The 22079-nt window shown below is 35.9% G+C and overlaps 2 protein-coding genes across 2 annotated transcripts in view; both read right to left on the reverse strand.

Annotated features, from left to right (window-relative positions):
* Positions 1–9508, reverse strand: part of LOC138694619 (uncharacterized) — a 21985-nt gene extending 12477 nt beyond the window's left edge. Inside the window, exons 1-2 of the mRNA XM_069818537.1 lie at positions 6038–9508; positions 2699–2893 (exon numbers count right to left, since the gene is read on the reverse strand). Of these exons, the coding sequence (XP_069674638.1) occupies positions 2699–2893; positions 6038–8714 (2872 nt within the window). The 5' untranslated portion in view covers positions 8715–9508. The remainder of the gene's footprint in view (positions 1–2698; positions 2894–6037) is intronic.
* Positions 9217–21319, reverse strand: LOC138695186 (chitin-binding domain protein cbd-1-like). The gene is made up of 3 exons (XM_069819645.1): positions 21202–21319; positions 9396–12904; positions 9217–9270 (listed from the first exon to the last, which is right to left on the reverse strand). The coding sequence occupies exons 2-3, from the start codon at positions 12894–12896 to the stop codon at positions 9217–9219; spliced, it is 3555 nt and encodes a 1184-aa protein (XP_069675746.1). The 5' UTR covers positions 12897–12904; positions 21202–21319.
* Between the last annotated feature and the right edge of the window lie 760 nt (positions 21320–22079).

Here is a 22079-nt window from a genome sequence, read left to right on the forward strand (position 1 = left end):
ATCTTCACTTAGTTCTAGCCTTTCCCTTCTCCTTGTCTTCTTCTGAATTTTTTTTCTCTTTATTCCATATGTCCTCTTTATACTCTCCTTGTTGTGTTTGTACTTCCCTTGTTCTCCTTATTCCTTTTGTTTTCCTTGAGTCCACATGGCTCTCATGTATTCTTCTTGACATCATACATCCCCCTTGTTCTCCTTATCTTACCCATGTTCTTCTTGAGTTTCCCTTGTTCTCCTCATGTTCCACTTATTCTGCTGGTCTTCCCCTTTTTATCCTTGCCTTCTCTTTGTCATCGTTTTGCTGTCCATATATTTCCTTTGTTCTCCTTGTATTCCCTTGTTCTCCTTGTCTTCGCCTTCTTCTCGTCTTCACCTTGTTCACTCTGTCTCCCTTCGCCCCTTTTTCTTTTATTACCCATGTTTTCCTTATGGTCTCTTTGTTCTTCTTATGTTCCTCTTGTTTTCCTTATGTCCACCTGCTTCTCATGTATTTCCCTTAATATCATGCATTTCCTTGATCTGCTTGTGTTCTACTTATTCTCCTTGTCTTCCCCTTTTTCTCCTTTTCTTCTCCTTCTCTTTCTCCTTCTCCTTCTCATGTTTTGCCGTCCAAATATTCTCCTTGTTTTCCTTGCATTTCCCCTGTGTTAATTATCGTGCCCTTGTTATCCTTGCTTTCTAATTGTCATTTCCTTCCCCTTCTTCTTCTTGTATTCCTCTTGTTCTCCTTGTCTTATCGTTATCCTCCTTGTTCTCCTTTTTTCATTTTTCGCACCATCCATACTAGTAATTCTACAAGAAGATATGCAGCATAGTAAATGTATGCATCTGAGGATTTCTTTTTCTGCCGGAAGCACGGTTAAAAATTCGAAAGTGTCGAAACGGAATTATTTGTCTTAGAGGCATGCTTACACGAGATATTCCCTTTCCCCAACCGCAACTCCAAATATTGTTTCTTAATCGGGTAATGTTGAGTGACTGTACAGTGACCTCCAAGATTTTTGTATTACTCGCAGAAAGGAAAGCTTCATTTAGTAAGTGAGGATCGAGCATTTATTATTGGAAGAGAAAAAAAGAGAAAGCATAATAGGTTTATGACAGGTTATAATAAACTAAATTTCCCGTTTATTTTGAAGTAATATCCACAATTTATATTTTGAACAAGAAATAACTGTCATTCATTCATTTATTCATTCATTCATTCATTCATTCATTCATTCATTCATTCATTCATTCATTCATTCATAGTGTTCTGCTCAAGGGAAGGTCTTTCATTGCAAACCCAACATTCTACAGCCTTTCCTATTTTCTGCCTTCTTCTTTGTCTCCTCATATGATCCATATATCTTAATGTCTATAATCTCATATCTTCTTCTGCCCCGAACTCTTCTCCCGTTCACCATTTCTTCCAGTGCATCCTTCAGAAGACAGTTTCTTCCCAACAAATGACCAAGCCAATCCCTTTTCTCTCTCTGATCAATTTCAGCATCATTCTTTCTTCATCCACTCTTTCCAACATAGCTTTGTTTCTTACTCTGTCCATTTCACATGCTCCATCCTGCTCCATATCCACATTTTAAATGCTTCTATTCACATCGTCGTAATGTCCATGTTTCTGCACCATACAATGTTACACTCCACACAAAGCACTTCACTAGCCTCTTCCTTAGTTCTTTCTCCAGAGATCCGCAGAAGATGCTCCTTTTTCTATTAATAGGTTCCTTTGCCATCACTATTCTCTCTTTGACTTCTTGGCAGCAACTCATGTTAGGCCTATTGCTTATAGTACACCCCAAGTATTTGAAGCTGACCACTTGCTCTACTGCCTCATTTAGAATTCGTAAGTTTACCTTCTTTACTTTTCTTCCTATGACCATGGTATTCGTCTTTTAGGCATTTATTTTCTTTCCATGATGCTCACACCTGTCATTTAGTTCCAGTAGTATATCCCTTAGTATCATCTCCCCTTCTGCTACCAACGCCATGTCATCAGCAAATCTTACACACTTTATTCTTCTTCCTCCTACTGTCACTCCTCCCATGTTCTGAAAACAGTTCTTCACTAAATCCTCCAAATAGATGTTGAACTGGTTGGTGATAAAGGGCATCCTTGTTGAACTCCTCTCCCTATTTCACTTCCTTGTGAAATTTCTTCTCCTATCGTGACTTTGACTCGTCTCATATTAGGGTTACTGAACAGACTCCTCTCTTTCCAATCGACGCTAATTTTCTTTAGGATCCCAATCAGTTTACTCCAGTCCACTCTGTCAAACGCCTTAAATAACTGTCATGGAGAGCTATTTGTATGAAATGTTAATAGTTTACATGCAGGTTCAAGAGAGTTTCTTTTATATAATATTTTGTGACTTGCAACCCAAACAGAGACTAGTGAACAGTAGACCCTACAGTTTTAACCCAGACAGCATCTCAAACTATTACACTACAAAAGTGACCGTCATTCCCGGGATGACTAACCGGTAACTGCTTGACAAGCCACCCTGCATAGTCAGGAGGCCCTTGCCCTTCACGGGATTTCGTGGCTAATTCTTAATTCTTAATTCTTCTTATTTCTTAATATTTTATATGATTTAGTATAATGAAAAATCTATTCCTTGTTTGTGTAACATAACAAAATGTAATCATCACTCATGTACCACTAGTATTATATTTTCTCAGAACGATTAAAATAATGAGTCATTACCTTTACACGTGGGCAATAGGTTTAGACCCGCGGTACTATTCCAACCATTTGCAGTACAAGTTACGCTATTACTTCCTTTCAACTCGTAACCGGAAATACAGGATATGTTACAGACATCTTCCAGTTTACTCAAAGACTGGAGACATGTTGCTGGCTCCCAGGTACTGCCTTTCGTATGTGTAAGTTTGGCGCAGTCTGCAAATAAGGTGGAAAATATGTTTATTACCTGGCATTATTTCTCGTTTCACATTGATTACGATAGTTTAATGTAAGTAATGTGCAAGCAATAACAGTCTAATCTTACAAGTATGTATGAAGTTGTAACAAAATTACTTTTCTAACAATATTAATTTTTAATAAACGCTTAATAAACTACCGTATAACCTATAATGATATGTTAAAGAAAGCAATACTAACAAAATTATACTTAGTTATATCCATTTAAAAGAGAAATTATTATTATTATTATTATTATTATTATTATTATTATTATTATTATTATTATTATGGCTCTTCAATATGGTTGTGAAACTTGGACTATCAATTAGAGAGAAGAACAGACGCTAAAGGTGTTCGAGAATAAGGCGCTTAGAAAAATATTTGGGACCAAGAGGGATGAATTTACTGTAGAATGGAGAAAGTTACACAATGTAGAACTGCATGCATTGTATTCTTCACCTGACATAATTAAGAACATTAAATCCAGACGTTTGATATGGGCAGGCCATATAGCACGTATGAGCGAATCCAGAAATATGATTATAGAATGTTAGTTGGGAGGCCGGAGGGAAAATGACTTTTGGGGAGGCCGAGACGTAGATGGGAAGACAATATAAAATGAATTTGAGGGAGGTGGGATATGATGGTAGAAACTGGATTAGTCTTACTCAGGACAGGAACTGATAGCGGACTTATGTGAGGGCGCCAATGAACCTCCGGGTTTTTTAAAAGCCATTTGTAAGTAAGTATTATTATTATTATTATTATTATTATTATTATTATTATTATTATTATTATTATTATTACATACCCTTAAACTGACGAAAAATTAATAGAAATTTAATTTTGAGGGATTTATTACCATTCTGAAATTTATTCAAGTTTTATGATTAAATATGAAGTCGTGAAGAAAATGGTTACATAAAGATAAAATAATACTCGTGATTATAAATTGAAGATTTCATAATTTATCAGGCAAGCATAGTTATTTACTTGTAATAATGGACATTTAAATTTATAAATATTCACCGCCAGATTACTGTGATATCACAATCTTGAAAAATAATGGGTTGAAGTATCAGCATAAAATTAATCTTGATTGATAAAATTTACAACATATCACGCTTTTATTTCAAGAAGTTTCTGTCATTGTCTACCTACAGTAATTCATAGTCGATATGATAGCCGTGTGGTAATAGAGAAAACAATTTATGAGAATAATTACGAGAATAAAAGTCATTAAGTTTTTATTTAAATAAAGACTGTATTATTAATAGAATAAATAAAAACAACTTTCAAAACTAGAGTGAAGATTATTAACATTGCTAAAATTAAAGCTCACATTGAAAATAATACAGATTCTGCATTTAAAGAAATATAGTGTGAACAAGGTTTATATCTCCGTATACATTTACTTCTCTCTCGTTCATCTTTATTGCATACAAATCTTTAGAAGCGGTCTGAATTTAACTTTATCAACTTTTTTGTGGATTCTCCTGTATTTTTGCCAATATTCTATTAAAGCCATATTATATTATCAATCGAATACATTTAAATTCCTTTCTCTATCGTAGTCGAAATAATTTCAATTTTAATTACTCCTAGTAGTTGAATTCAGGTTTTCAACACACTTTGGCGGTTTTATAAACACCATTCCTTTGAATGATTCGGGCTGTAATCTAAGTGAAGTATGAATTCTTCTTGATCATCGACTTAAGAATCTTTAAGTAATTCTGCTTTGTCATTATGCCATCAATAAAATGAAGTCTTCTTGCACTACCGCCTATGACAATAGGACAGAGAGGACCCAAACTTTTACCGAATCATTTCTTAGTTTTCGCCACATTTATGTACTTTCCTCTGACAGAAATAATTACACGTAAATGCTTTTGTCAGAAAACAAAACTTTCTCTGGAATTAATGATTATTCTGTGAACTAATCTTCCAAATTAAAGTTCAGCTATTCATTGCTTTTCCTCCAGAAATAGGGCTTTTCTGGACTTGTAGTCTAAATTGTGTTTTCTCGGTATCATTTACTGAAAATTAATACACATTCATTTACTCATAATCTGCGAGAACATAGGGGGAAATTATGCCAATGGCAACCAATTCTGTCGGATGATAGTTTCTCATTAACGGCCTATGCTCTCCACTAGGGAGTGAAGGGCTACTACTACTACTACTGCTGCTGCTGCTGCTGCTACTTGCTCATATACAAAATTCTAGCATGAACAGCCGAAAAAATTGGACAGATACATTTTTATATTCAACATTAAACTCGAAACTAACAGCTTCAATACTAATATTCTTTTGTAATAATTTATAAAAATTGTGTGGTTAATTTTGGCGTACTTCATTTCACACGTTAAGAGATTCGAAGTATAGGTCTAATTCATCCTTCATATTTCATTGTAAACATTATTTTGCGTCTTATTCTTATTTGACTAATATTTGTGTTTTCTTGTTACATGTTTCAATGACACGATGATTTCAGATTATTTCTTGATATTATATTCTCCTCCTTGCAATCAGTAACGACTATACTGATATGGTCGTTCGATATTGAATGAGTGCGCACAGCAAATTTTGCGACATAACCATTGGCTTGAACTAAATCTGAATAAAGACTGACAGGGTGGAGCTACAGTTTAGCCAAGAAAAATCTCTTACAAATATATGAATCTAAACAAACATTACACTGTAGGCCTATGTTTCTTAGTTCGAAATACCTGTACATAAAATACGAATGAATATGGTAACTTATAATGTATTGGTCGAAAATAATCATTAAATTAATATGTACATAGATGATGAGGTTTAGTTTAGAAAGAACATAGAATTAGATGGATAATAAGTTCAGGATTTCTTAAAATTTAAATTCAAATGCATATCGTATTATTTTCACTGTGAGCCACAGTATTACCCGACCATTCTGTTTGTGGAATGACAGTTGCTTGTACTAATACACAACGCGTCGCTGTTACGTCAACTTTGCAGTACGATCACTCTCTTATTAGTATAGTCATAGACTGTGTCTTTCTCTTTCCCATAGTGTAACAACATCGCAGCGCCGCTTTTTACGTTCCACATACAAAATGATCACATCTTATATAAATTTACCTCCTTGACAACGCGCCTGGCTTGGTCTATCACAACTTGCAGCTGCAGCGTTGAAGTGCAGACCGTGCCCACACTGACGAATTCGGGGTACACCTTCAAGGCATTCGCAGTACAAGCTACAGTTGCTTCTATGAGGAAGTAGAGTCTTTTGAGTCGAGTAGTACGATTTCGGACATATTCCAACTGCAGGACATAAGCGCTCAGCTCCCGTCCTATCTTTTGACCCGCTTGGACGTAACGCTACTCCACTTACAGAACCTGTGTCTTGAACACTTGTCATCGTAGGAGTTTTACACTCAAAATTTACTGACAAGTCGCAAGCTCTCAATTCTGGATTGAAGAAAAGGTCATCAGCACAACTATGCAGGACAGCAACTCCGTGATCACAACGGCAAAAATATTTACAGTTTGTTGAATGTGGGAAATAAATTGTGCTCTCAGATATGTTTGTCTTGGGACACGAAGGGCAGCCCTTGCTTGATTCACTCTCTTCAGTACTTGATTTATTTTCAGATGTACAGTTGGCATAACTCGGTAGGTCACATATTTTAAGTTTTGGATTAAAGTGTAGATTTGCAGGACAGAGGTAAAGTAATGGTATTCCTTCTGAACAACCACAAAAATAGTTGCATTTTGAACTGTGAGGAAGGAACAATTTTGTGTCTAGTGAATCACTTAGTGGACAGGCTTTAGGAGTCGGACATTTTCCACCTACAAAAAACGATTCGGATATAATTTGTTCTTTTCCCGATGTTGTTAGACCAGGAATTTTCTCTGTTGGTTCTATAGTTGTAACGAGTATGTTGCCTTTATCGGTTATAGTACAATTAGCATGGCTAGGTACATCGCATTTAGATAAATATCGGTTAAAATGCAGACCTCCTCGACAGCGATAGAGTAAAGCTTTTCCTTCCTTGCATCCACAGAAATGATCACAATTTTTAAGGTGTGGTAGATAAATAGTCACGCCCTTGGGATGAAAAATAGGACACTTTCCGAGTGGCAAACATTCCACTCCTATGAATTGGACATTTTTATCCTTTTCAATATCTGAGTCTAGAAAGTTTACTGTTGTAGTGATGGTTCTGGGAGTGGTTAATTCGTTAGAAGAGGAATATTTGCACTCAGATTTGCTGGGTAAATCGCATTTCCCATTCTTTGGATTAAAATGCAAACCTAATGGGCACTGGTATGGAATTGCAGTACCATTCTTACAACGGCAATACTTACTGCAATCTGAACGGTGAGCAATAACTATTATCGAATCTAAAGGATCGATAGAGGGACAACGCCTTATCGGCTTACATAATATGTCGCCTAACATTTTACCTTCAGCAAGTACAATTTGATCACTAGGTACAATATTCTGTTCTGTGGTTTTAGGAACAGGAAACGTCGCAGTGTGTTCACGTGGACTATGAGTACCGCCCGGCTTTTCACAGTTTGCACGATGTGGATAATCACATTTAGAAATAGTTGGATTGAAATGGTACCCATGCGGGCAACGGTACAGGATTGCAGTTCCGTCGGTACAGCCACAGAAAAGACTGCAATTTGAGCGATGTGCTATAAATGTTATGGAGTCAAATAAGTCAATTGAAGGGCACCTCCTAATGGGTAGACATTTTCCGCCTACTTTAACTCCATTCATAGGTACACCATCATGAAATTTAAATTCCTCTGAAGAACTTGGGGTGGTGGAAGGGATAGGGGTGTTGGCCCTTGTAACTGTCATAGTTGGATTAAACGTAGTACCATCAGGAAATTTTCCTTCAATACAATCAACTCTCTCAGGAAGATCGCACTTGGAAGTAATTTGATTGAAATGGTATCCAGCTGGACAACGATAGAGTATTGCAGTTCCGTCTATGCAACCACAGAATAGACTGCAATTCGTACGATGTGCTACAAACGTTATGGAATCAAGCTGGTCAATTAAAGGGCATCTTCTTTTAGGCAAACATTTCCCGCCTAACTTAATTCCATTCCTAGATAAAATTTCCTCATGGGATTGATATCCATTTGTATAGCTAGGAACTGTTGAAATACTAGAAGTTGTAGCTTTCATTGTTGGCTTGAAAATACGAACATCAGAAAATTTACTTCCATTACAACTAGCTCGCTCTGGGAGATCACATTTTGAAATAGCAGCATTGAAGTGGTATCCAGTTGGACAACTGTAGAGTATTGCAGCTCCATTGATACACCTACAGAAAAGACTGCAATTTGAACGATGTGCTACAAATTTTATTGAATCAAATAGATCAATTAAAGGACATCTTCGTTTAGGAAGACATTTCCCTCCTATTTCAATTCCGTTCACAGGTAATAGTTCCTCATGAGATAGAAATCCATCTGTAGGGCTTGGAACGACAGCAGGAATAGCAGACATGGCAGTAATTGGAAATAGAGTAGTTGGATTCCGCGTAGTAAAATCAAGAAATTTGGGTTGGATGCAATCAGCTCTCTCTGGATGATCACATTTAGAAATAATTGGATTGAAGTGGTACCCAGATGGACAACGGTAAAGGACTGCATTTCCATCGATACATCCACAGAAAAGACTGCAATCTGAACGGTGTGCAACAAATGTTATGGAATCGAATAGGTCAATCACAGGGCATCTTCTCATTGGAAGGCATTTCCCGCCTACTTTAATTCCATTCACAGGTAACATTTTCTCATTGGATTTAATTCTGTCTGTAGGGCTAGGAACAGTTGAAAAACTGGAAGTTGTAAATTTTACTATTGGCTCGAAAGTACGAACATCAGATATTTTACCTGTACTGCAACTAGCTCGCTCTGGGAGATCACACTTTGAAATAGCAGCATTGAAATGGTATCCAGTTGGACAACGGTAGAGTATTGCAGTTCCGTCAATACACCTACAGAAAAGACTGCAATCTGAACGATGTGCTACAAACGTTTTGGAATCAAATAGGTCAATTAAAGGACATCTTCGTTTAGGAAGACATTTCCCTCCTATTTCAATTCCGTCCACAGGTAATAGTTCCCCATAGGATTGAAATCCATCTGTAGGGGTTGGAACGGTAGGAAGAATAGAAGAGATGGTGGTAGTAAATGGAGGTAAAGTTGTTGCATTCAGTGCAGTAAAATCAGGAATTTTGCCTTCGATGCAATTCGCTCTCTCCGGAAGATCACACTTGGAAATAATTGGATTAAAATGGTATCCAGTTGGACAGCTGTAGAGGATTGTAGTTTCGTCGATACACCTACAGAAAAGACTGCAATCTGAACGATGTGCTATAAATGTTATGGAATCAAATAGATCAATTAAAGGACATCTTCGTTTAGGAAGACATTTTCCTCCTATTTCAATTCCGTCTACAGGTAATACTTCCGCATGGGATTGAAATCCATCTGTAGGGCTAGGAATAGTAGGAAGACTAAAAGAGGTGGTGGTAGTAATTGCAACTGAATTAATTTGATTCAGCGTAGTAAAATCATTAATTTTGCAATTCGCTCTCTTCGGAAGATCACATTTGGAAATAGTTGGATTGAAATAGTAACCAGTTGGACAGCGGTAGAGGATTGCAGTTCCATCTATACACCTACAGAAAAGACTGCAATCTGAACGATGTGCTACAAATGTTATGGAATCAAATAAGTCAATTAAAGGACATTTCCTTTTCGGAAGACATTTTTTTCCTATTTTAATTCCATCTACAGGTAATAGATCCCAATTGGATTGAAATTCATCGTTGAGGCTTGCAACTGTAGCAAGAATAGAAGAGGTGGTAGTAGTAATTGCAACTGGAGTTGGATTCAGCATAGTAAAATCAGGTCTTTTGCCTTCGATGCAGTCTGCTCTCTCTGGAAGATCACATTTGGAAATGGTTGGATTGAAATGGTATCCAGTTGGACAACGGTAAAGGACTGCATTTCCTTTTATACATCCACAAAAGAGACTGCAGTTCGAACGATATGCTATAAATGCAATGGAATCAAATAGATCAATTAAAGGACACCTTTTTATTGGAAGACATTTCCCGCCAATTTTAATTCCTTCAACAGGTACAAATTTCCCATATTGTTGAAATTCATCTGTATGATTTGGGATGCCAGAAGGAGAAATGGTAGAGTCTGTAACTCGGGTTGTTGGAATAAAGGTACGACTGATAGGAATTTTACCTGCATTACAACTAGCTCGCTCTGGAAGATCACATTTTGAAATATTAGGATTAAAATGGTAGCCAGTCGGGCACCGGTACAGAATAGCATTTCCGTCGATACATTCACAGAAAAGATTGCAGTTTGAACGGTGCGCTACAAATGTAATGGAATCTAACAGGTCAATTAAGGGACATTTTCTTCTAGGAAAACATTTTCCACCTACTTTAATTCCTTGCACAGGAAGAACTTCATCGCGGAACTGCACTTTATCTGTGGAGCTTGGAAAAATATTAGGGTTAGAAGTACTAGTAGTTGTAACTCTCGTTGGTTTAAATGTACGTTCATCAGAAATTTTACTGCCCTTGCAATTAGCACGTTCTGGGAGATCACATTTGGAAATAAGTGGATTAAAATGGTATCCAGTAGGACAATGGTAGAGGATTGCAGTTCCTTCGATACATCTACAGAAAATACTGCAATCAGAACGATGTTCTACAAACGTTATGGAATCGAAGAGGTCAATTAAAGGACATCTACGTTTAGGAAGGCATTTTCCTCCGATTTCAATTCCTTCCACTGGCAACTGTTCACTATGGGGTTGAAATTCATTTGTAGATTTTGGTACATTAGCAAGAGTAGTAGTTTTGATATCATCTATCAATTGCGTAGTTGGATTCAGTGTAGTAAATGTAGGGAACATTCTAGGAATGCAAGCAGCTCTCTCTGGAAAATCACATTTGGAAATATTTGGATTGAAATGGTATCCTGGTGGACAACGATATAAAATTGCTGAACCTAGTTTACATTCACAGAAATAATTACAATGCAATCGATGTGCAATAAATGTATTTGTGTCTGTAAAGTCTATAGATGGACACCTTTTCACCGGAAGACATTTTCCACCGATCTTAATGCCGTCTACAGGGACCATGGCATCTTCCACTTCCATTGCACTTGTGGAACTTGAAGTGTAAGTGTATATTGGAGTGTTGGTTTCTGGTTTAGTAACAGTAGTTTCATATTTGTTACTCTTGCAGCCAGCAATATTCGGGAGGTCACATTCCGCAAAGGTCGGATTGAAATGAAGACCTGGGAGACAATTATAAAGGAATGCTGATCCATCTTTACACCCACAAAATTGACTGCAATTTGAACGATGTGCAATAAATGTTACGGATGCGACTGGATCAATTAGTGGACATTCCTTTATTGGAACACATTTGCTACCGTCATATGTCCATTTTCTACTTCCATTTTCACTAACTGAAGAACTTTCTACTTCGTAACTTTGTGTAGAAATTTCGGAACTGGTAGTATCAGTGATTGATTCTGTTGACATCGAAACAGTTACATGTAGATTCTCTTGTGTTGAATATTCACTAGAGAAGGATAATGTCGAGCCTACGTCTGTTTCTGTTTCCACAAAATTATTACCCTCATCAATATTTTCTTGTTCACATCCTACCAGGTAGGGGAAATCGCATTTTGATGTACGTTCATTAAAATGAAAGCCAGGAAGACAGCTATATACGTAAGGTAATCCATTTTTACACCCACAGAACAGACTACAATTTGACCGATGGGCAATGAATGTTATGGAATCCAAAGGATCAATTGATGGACATAGCTTCTTTGGAAGACATTTTCCTCCTTCGTATGTCCATTTACCTACTCCATCTTCATACTGTGGATGATACTCTATTCTTGAATTTTGAGTTGAAAGAAGCAAATTCACAGATTCAGTAACCGATTTTGTTGCCCCAGTGGTAGATTTCTGAATGGGTTTTTCTTCAATACAACCTGCAATTTCTGGGAAATCGCATTCAGATTTATTAGGGTTGAAAAAGAAACCTGGAAGACAACTATAAAGAAGAGCTGTTCCTTCTTTGCATCCGCAGAATAGACTGCAATTTGATCTATGTGGGATAAATTGAATATGATCAAAAGAATCAATTAGTGGACATCGCTTTTTTGGATGACATTTTCCACCTTCAAAAGTCCATTTTCCAACTCCATTTTGATTATATTGTGGATTGCCCTGTACAGCGCTTGGGGTTGAGGTCCGTGAAATTTCAGTGTCGGTAACTGATTCTTGTATTATTCTTGTAGTACTTTGAGAGATACTTCCTTTCATACACCTAACACGATCTGGGAAATCACATTTTAATGTTTTCGCATTGAAGTGTAAACCATTTTGGCATCGGTATAAAAACGCTGATCCATATTTGCATCCACAAAACAGACTACAATCTGAATGATGTGGAATGAATATTGTAGAATCTAGAGGATCTATTGATGGACATCTTTTTACTGGATAGCACTTTGCTCCATCATATATCCACTTTCCTACTTCATCTATCTCAGTAGATGACTTCTCGATATCTGTTGGGAAATCATTATTAAATTCAGTACTTATCGTATCAGTAATTCTTACATCATCCTCTGAAACAATCAAGGGTGCATTTGTTGTTGAGAGTACTAAGTTAGAAATAGTCCTTCCATCGCAGTTTGTTTTAGTCGGTAAGTCGCAAACTCGAGTTTTTGAGTTGAAGACCAAGCCATCAGGACATTTTTCAAGTCGGTAGAAAAAATCACAGTATTTGTCATGTGAGAGGAAGAGTTGGTCATGAGTGAGTCCTGAGTAAGCATAATAGCTAGCAACGGTAACTTTTATATTACAGAGGATAGAAATAAACGATAGGGCAAACTTCTTCCGCTTTATCATCTTCAGTCCTGTAAGAAAAACATTAAATCATTTTCTGCTCCTTGGCAATATCATTGTAATATTGTGGGCACATAAATAGCGCTTTGTACAAATTTTTATTTGTATCCGGTTATTTTAATGCTGTCAAATATTTCACACAAGTATTCCAATGGGTCAAACATTAAACGAAATTCATATAAACATGTGGAAGAAGGGGTGTTATTGCTAAAAATTTCATACTACCAGTAAGAAATACAACAGAAATGTAATGCATTTGAACAACACAAAGTTTAACACAAACAAACAAAAGTAAAAAAATGAAATTAAACATTGAACATATTTTGTTATCGGTATTATTAAGTGTTCAAAATGATCTTCGGCTTTGATACGTTCTCACAGCATGCGTCCTATGATTTGTTTTACCCTTTTAAATACACCTAGGATGTTATATATTTCCTTACATCCACTTTCGATACGCCTTCTTAAAACGTAAATATCTCTCTCTATTAGTTTATATGTTATATAGAATGAATGTAACAGAGCATATGGGGAAGAAACAGCGTTTTCAGACCCATGCTAATATGAATATTTTAAAATATTTCGTTGATAGGAATACGACCCTGCAATATTCGACAGAAACTGAAATATCTCCTGTATGTTAAGGATAAAAAAATATTTTAAAAAGTAAATCTTTATGACTGAAACATAATAGCTGAGAGAGACAGATTTGCATTTAAATAAAATAAAACAGTAATTTCATAATAACTTGTTTAATAATATAGCTTGAAAAGTTAGTAATACAAAATATAAAAACATATTTCTGTTGTTTAGTCAACTGTTCGAAGACAGGTTTGAACCTAAAAATTAATACCAACAAGGCACAGCTTATGAGGCAACTAGGCCAGGAGTTAATGGGGTAGGATGGCTAGTTCCTTTCCCCCTCCATTCCATACATCGCTGATTAGCTACATATTACACTAAACAGACTTCAGATGTATACAAACAATAATTGTTCTTCGTCTGACATATCGTCAAGTCAGATGTACTGCCTTGTATTATATGTATATATTAGCCTGAATCTTAATCATATGTATAAAAAATATTATACTGTACATAAATTTTATATATTTGCAAAACGGAAGAAAATTTAATGAATTTAGACTAAGAAATAAATTGTTTCATAAATGATTGTGAATTATAATGAAATTTATAAAAGAATATTAAATTTGTAAATTTAAGTTAAATTTGTAAAAAGCGTCGGTAGGTCCTACATAAATGAGATATGACGAAAATGAAGATATGAATAATTATGAAGATCACGATTACGTTTGTGTGATATTATATGATATCTTATGTCATACACTTACTGTTGGGAGCTTACGAGAAAATCTCTGTGAGGTGTATTTTAATTAGGTGCGTTGCAGGGAGGTATTGATGAATGGAGCACCGCTTTTCCTAGAATCGACCGGAGATAAGATAAGTTGTAATGAGTATGACCCTTATGACACTAAACAGATAACATCACTGTCACCACATGGTGTTTAATTATACTGTGGCTGAAAATATCAGATAGTTTGAGACTAGCTCTGTGTGAGTGTTGTATAAGTTGAAACTGTTAGTTTATATTTTAAAAGTTGATCGAATGTTTTCACATTGGTTATACTCCGCGTCAGTAGAAAATGCTTCTGAAGGTCAAATCCAATGCCTTGCCCCTCCACACCGCGAGCCATAAAACTTCGCGCGATGTTGTGAATGAATGTTATACCTCTACCTCAGCCCACGCATGTCTTGAATCAGCATAGGTCACGCGGTGTCAAATGGTGGTGCTATATATGCATATAAGGAAAACATCAGTCTTTCCTGATTGCCGTACAGAAAGCAGTGTGTTAATTGTGCAGTGTCACTGCTCTTTAAATTCGTGTCTATTGTATTGTTTTGTTATTTTTCATTTTTATTTTGCTAATTTCGTTTATTGCTCATTTTGGCATTATGGAGGGTGAGGCTGGATCAACTGCTATCTTACAGTACACTAGTTAAAAAACGCAAACGAATGGGGCAGTCTGATTTGCGAAATCACAGCAAAAAGGCTGTTTACAATGTTATAATTTTCTTAAAGATCTTGCGGAACATCCCGAAAAAATTGTCACCATTGATTTTAGAAAAACTCAAGATCTGACAGCAAATATGTGTGGAATTTCCAAACGAAATGTAAACAAGGTTTCGAAATGAACTAAAATCTATAGAACATATTGAGAAATTTTCTTGTGCTAGGAAAGCAATCAAACGACATCATTATGTGACAGATCTCAATGACTTCGATAAGGACATGTTGCGCCGCTGTATTGCACTGGGAATGAATATATTTCGTGGAGACATATTATACTAAATACATTTTTTCTTCCCACGCTCGCATGTGGACAGCTGCACTGTGCTCTGCCGTTTCCGGTCTACGTCCGCGAGGGTCATTTAGGTAATATATATTTAACATGTATGGGCCAATGTTTTCGTAAAGGGTATATTTTTCATTTATTCAAAGAACGGCTATATTTTATTGAGATTAATCTATTTTCTGCAGTCATATTATACAGGGACATCATTTTATGTTTACTAACATTTTTAATATTAACCTGGCTATACCTTTCTATTAACGATTGAAACAGGAAACACCGTTTGCTCCCCCTTCCACGACTGGAGTTCGATGATACTGGCGTAAAGTACAAATCACTTTACTAGGTATAGGAGGGAAGAAAAGTAGTTCATCCATTTATGTAAACTAGGAAATATCGCAATTTTGAGTTTGATCATTTTCATTAGGTTTTTGTTTAATCAAAATACAGTAATGTATTAACACTTAGTGCTTTTACTCACGAATTGAGCTATCCATTCGGACGTATTAATTATGCAGTGTATATTGTACTGTTACAGCACATTAGCGTACAATATAGAGAATGAAGTTAAATTGAAAAATAATCATAATATGGATATTTAAACACATTTTTGAAAATGGTGGCCATTCATTTCGATACAGGCTTCAGTTCTTTTGTGCATATTATCACACTATAGACTATTGTACCTAATTCCAATTACCAGTTTCCTCCTTCGTTCTAGTAACTCATGTTGAAATAATTCAGTACCTACTCTATAAAAGAGTACCTTATGTACTGTAAATTCATTCTTCACTTCTGCCCGATCCGAAAGATAAAATTACTCAGAAATGCTATCTACTGTCCGTCCAAGTGGTTTTCGCAGGGTCGTAGAAAGGGGGGAGGGAAATCACGTGACAGTTAATTACTTAACGAGGCCCTTTTACTTAAGTTATTTTAAACAGTTGTATAATATTACGTAGACGTCCAATTCCTAACAGAAATTTTTCAGAAAAGAGCTAAGACAGCCCAGCTACTAGACTTTACAGAGGGGCGAACAGAAGCAGGTGGGGGAAACCGGGATACGACGTAGGCAAACGGACGACAGTACCTGTGCAAAAATGTCATTCAATATTGAAAGCTCTTTCGTCACTGGAAAACGCGAACATATTTCTGGAACGTACTGTACTCGCTAACTCAGTAATCCTTATGCGCCCTCGGCTCTGTGTCGTGAACGGTTGGAAGTTTACTAGTAGAAGGGGTGGGAGTGAAGTACATTCCAAAACTCAGGTACAATAAAAATTGAAGTAAAAATAAAATGATGTCCCTGTACGAGCATCTAACATATTATATGGATGAATATCTCGAAAACATATATTTATGACATTTAAAGAATGACTGTATTGTACTGGGGGTTAATCTATTTTGTGGAAGCGTATATTAAACATATATGAGCCAACGTTTGCATAATTCTCATATTTAAAAGAATGGTTGTCTTAAACTACGTATTAAACTATTTTATGCAGGTATATTATACAGTATTAAACATTAGGGGTCAATGTTTTCATAACGGGTACATTTTTCAAGGACGGTTATATTGTATTGAGGATTAATCTATTTTATTCAGGTGTCACTTTTGTAGTAAAAATGTATAGGTCAATGTTTTCATTCAGGGGTATAGCACGCTGTGCATGAAGTTCGCTGGAAATTCTCTTTCCGTAAACATCTTATGACTGAACCGAAGCGGCAACTATGCATTGACCTTGAAATGCATATTCAATTGATGCAGGCTATAGCTACTATAATGTAGTAGTTGTGTGTAATTATATCGTTTTCTGCGAGCAAGAGTGGCGTTACGCTGGCTGTTGCCTGCGTGAAGAATTGGCATTATTCCACATTCCTACCAGGGCTAATCTCGTGAACTTTCCACAGTATACTGAGAGATCCATTCAAATCTAAAACAAATTGCGAAAGTTTTGCTATCGTCTGCGCTAGTTGCCATATTCGGTAATAGTACAGTAACAGTGATGCATTCATATTATTCATTGTTCATAGCAATGTACGGAATAAAAGCAGTTTTAAGTTTCTTATTTGCCAGTTTCATTAAAGGAGCTTCTGAAACTGCACGTCTTTATTGTTCACACATTTTTGACACCACTTACACACTACCCATCACTCACTATAGTTATTGTTGAGAAGTGATAGAAATCTGGCGAATCCATTCATTCATTCATTCATTCATTCATTCATAGTGTTGTGCCTAAAGACAGGAACATTAAATCCAGATGTTTCAGATGGGCAGGGCATGTAGCACGTATGAGCGAATCCAGAAATGCATGTAGAGTGTCAGTTGGGAGGATGGAGGGGGAGATGCCGAGACGTAGATAGGAGGATAATATTAAAATGGATTTGAGGGAGGTGGGATATGATGATAGAGACTGGATTACTCTTGCTCAGGATAAGGACCGATGGCGGGTTCATGTGAGGGCGGCAATGAACTTCCAGGTTCTCTAAAACCCATAAGTAAGCATACATACATCTGTCTTCCTGTGTTTCTTGTTTATAAGTATAGTAATAATAATAATAATAATAATAATAATAATAATAATAATAATATTATTATTATTATTATTATTATTATTATTATTATTATTATTATTATTTTTACTATTATGATCCATCATCATCACCATCACAATTACTTATAATACGAGATATTAAGGAAGTATGTACACTTTCGCTAGTATAAATTTAATAAAATTAAACAAGTTTATTTTAGACATCCTGAATTAATTCTCTTCTGGAATTTTGTAAAATGATTAGACAATAATTTTACATTAATGAACAATGCTTATAATCCAATATAAGAGCCGTAGAGAGCAGAAGTGGTGTAAATCAAAAATGGGTAAAGAGGGTTAAAGTAAACATTCTGTAAAATAGAGCGCAAAGTAACAATTAATATTCAATTTATTTAAACTATTAGCATAAAGGACATATCAATTGCTACTTTGCGCTGTATTTTATAGATTTTTTACTTTAAACCTCTTTACCCAATTTTGACTTACACCACTTTTGCCCTGAACGGTTCATGTATAAATATAATAGTAAAGACTAATAAATTATATTTTTAAGTAGACCTAGAGGTTGCAATGTGTGTATAGTAATTTGGTTTCTACGATGTCTTGTACAACTTTGAATATTTTAAATGTTTTCTTCTTTATTTTATTCATAATGAGTATGTTAATAAATCAGTTGAATATATTAATAAGAATTAAAGAATTATTAATTTAAAAATAATAACTTGAAGTGACGAAACAGTACTAGATGTGGGGTTTGTTCTCCAGTATGAAATACACTTGCATAAAACATTTCATAAATAATACACACTCTTATGTCTAAAAGAATATGGAAGTTATAAGGAAAACAGATTTGAAAAATTTAAGTTGCTGGAAATGAGCGACAAACTTACTGAAAATGATTAGTTCAGTCCGTATTTAAATGACCAAGTCATTCGATGCATTCTGACGTGTCAGGTCACATCTCGAAAAGTATCAGAAATATAAAAGAAATTCCTGATACTATTGAGGGAAAGTCCATTTAGAAAAATGAAGAAAATAATTTTTTCGACTTTCGAAGGTGTACAGTATTGGCAAAAAAAAAAAAAAAACCGGACCCACCCTTGTAGCTGATTTCAGATCCTTGTTCACTCCAAAGTACGATAGACTGGTAACTAAGACTTTCGTGGTTCGAATCCTGCCTGGGAAGAAAACATTTTTTGTTCCGTATTCAAATTTATTCCCAATACTTTTCGATTGCTGGTAAAATTCATGTTCTGGGAATAATAAGTTAATTAAGTAGTAAAATATTGCTGCAATCGAAAAGTATTGGGAATAAATTTGAATAAGGAACAAAAAAAATTCCTTCCCAGGCAGGATTCGAACCACGAAAGTCTTAGTTACCAGTCTATCGTGCTCTGGAGTGAACAAGGCTCTGAAATCAGCTACAAGGGTCGGTCCGGTTTTTTTTTTTTGCCACTACTGTATATGACCCAAAGACTTGAACTGTATTTTCATATGTATGATAAATAGTAAAAAATTATAATCCGACTACATCGTTTGTGAAGATACGAGAAATTAAAATGATAGGAGTTCCCGGTTATATGACTAACAGGACAGAAGTCCAGCATTTAAAACTACAGTAATAAATACATGGCAAACAATGCACAGCAAGCATCTAGTAAACTGAGATTAAATTCCCTGGATTTGTAGCCGTGTACGTTACAATTCAATGCACAACGAAGTAAAATATTACAGTATAATACAAAATACATCAGTATTCGAATATTATGTAAATCGTTCAACAAACGAAGTCGGAATATAATTCGCTTTATAAAAAGTTAACTCTTCGAATGTGTTACACAATTTCGTACATCGCCACAATCCTCGCCATTTTCATTACCGTACAAATCTTCCAGCATTTTGAATATACAACTAGAGCCTGTGGTCTTGTGGTTAGGAGACATTAGCCAACGGTTTGAGATAACATTGGTAAACACAAGGGAAAAGATATTCAACCAATCTTCCTGCATTTGAAGACCTTCCTCAAAGAACGTTGTATATCATATGCAAAAGCCGTTGATACAGCCTACAACATTCTTTGAGGGAGGTCTTCATTTATAACCACACATACATACTACATTATTCAAACCACAGTGGAGTAAATTTTTAAGGTATAAACTCAAAATATATCAATATTTCAATATGATGTAAAATTTTCAACAAAAGAAACCAAAAGAGGAATATAGACACCTACAGAACGGCGCAGAAATCAGTTTTCTCTTATGCAGTAATTAATATGGATGCAACGAGAACAGAACACAGATTCCACTCAATAATAACAGAAATAGCTGACTCACGACTCTCGATGTTTATGTAGCGCTTCCAACTATTGTTACCTAAGTATGTCTTTTCTCTTTATCATTTACTGCGTAAGTGAAAATTTACTTTTGCGTCATGTTGTATTTCTTGGTAAAATGGGACCAGTACTTGGAATATGCAGTACGTTTTTGTATATCATCACACAATATTCGGTAACATTTCTAAATCTTCAAGTTATGAATCTGCAAGTTATAGAAGCTCCTGGTAGAATACAAATCCAAAGCCTGAGATAGCATTGATAAACACAAGATATGGCATATAGTCAATTCTGAATTTATAGTCACATACACTAAAATTAAAATCACAGCGGAGAAGACTTTTAAGTTATAAACACAAAAATACAGGACTATTTCAGTTTGGTGTAAAATATTCGACAAATGAAATCGCTGAGTAAAATTGGTTTAATATTTCGGATATAGAGTAGTGGCAAAAAAAAAAAAAAACCGGACCGACGGAATAATCAAAGTCCCCGAAATGAGCCACTGCGCATTCACAAGATACCGAGTAATCTATTAAAATTGTTGTAGTTTCGACTGCTGACGTAGCCCATTTCGAAAGCCATTAGAAAATAAGCTGGTAAAATTCATGCTCTGGAAATAATAAGTTAATTAAGTAGTAAAATATCGCTACAATCAAAGAGTATTGGGAATAAATTTGAATAAGGAACAAAAAAAAGATTCCTTCCCAGGCAGGATTCGAACCACTAAAGTCTTAGTTATCAGTCTATCGTAGCTCTGGAGTGAACAAGGCTCTGAAATCAGCTACAAGGGTCGGTCCGGTTTTTTTGCCACTACTGTACATACAATGCAATTCTCTACATAACCACATCATTATCATGATCATCACTACCTTTCTTCAAGCAATGATCTCTTTGAACTTGAGATCCTTCCTCATTATTGTGGTCATTCTGATCCGACACTAGACATTCACAAAACACAAGATTTTCTAGTTATGTGGCCAGCATGGCACAAAGCAAACTATTATAATAATACACATTTATTTTATTATATATTACTCTAGACATACCTTTCGAAGCAAGATCATTTACACGAACCACTATAAAAGAATAGCTTTGCAGTACTAATATCTTCGTATTGCAGTTTACGCTTCAATCCAGGAAGTAGAAACGGAAGTGATTGTCTTATCATATTTATGTCTGAAGTAATTGCATAATCAAGAACTTCCTACTAAGAGAACAGGAGTGTCCTTAAGAGGAAGTTCGAGAGACGTGTGGTCCCTAATGCGAATTAAAATTTGCGAATTGCGGTAATGAAGGAGGAAAGCAACGTTGGTATGGGATGGTGAGGTTTGTATGGAATGCAATAGAATTTACGGAAGGGAACACTATAGGCTAGCATTGCGACCTGTTACGATCTATTGCGCTAACCCTCAAGCTATCCACATTCCCAAACCAACACCTACAGACTACACTAAGGTTAGCTGCGTACCCAGGTTTCGAGCACGGAACTCCCCCTCGTCCCCAGGCCAGCCACCTCCGTTCGTCGCCAGCCGGCAATCGGGGAATGCTATGGAATGATGACGAAATGGAGGAATATTGACGGTATGATGTAGATGCCTAATATGGTGAAAAACAGGAAAACCCCGAGAAAAACCGCAACTGCGGCTTTGGCTTTGTCAGCAACAAATGTCACTATGAATTTTTCAATAAAAGTTCTAGACCTGACCGGGACTCGAACCTGGGCCCCCTGCGTGACAGGTTGGAAATCTGACCACTCAGCCACCGCAGGGGTCAACGATGGTATGAATCTCACAAAGAATGAAGGAAGAAAAACTGTCAAATGTTATGGTACATTTTACATTCCAAAAAAAAAAAAAAAAAAAAAAAAAAAAAAAAAAAAAAAAAAGTGACTTCTACACAAAGATGCCGAAATTCATTCCGTTAC

The sequence above is a fragment of the Periplaneta americana genome, chromosome 2 (assembly GCF_040183065.1).
Source record: "Periplaneta americana isolate PAMFEO1 chromosome 2, P.americana_PAMFEO1_priV1, whole genome shotgun sequence".
Classification (NCBI taxonomy): domain Eukaryota; kingdom Metazoa; phylum Arthropoda; class Insecta; order Blattodea; family Blattidae; genus Periplaneta; species Periplaneta americana.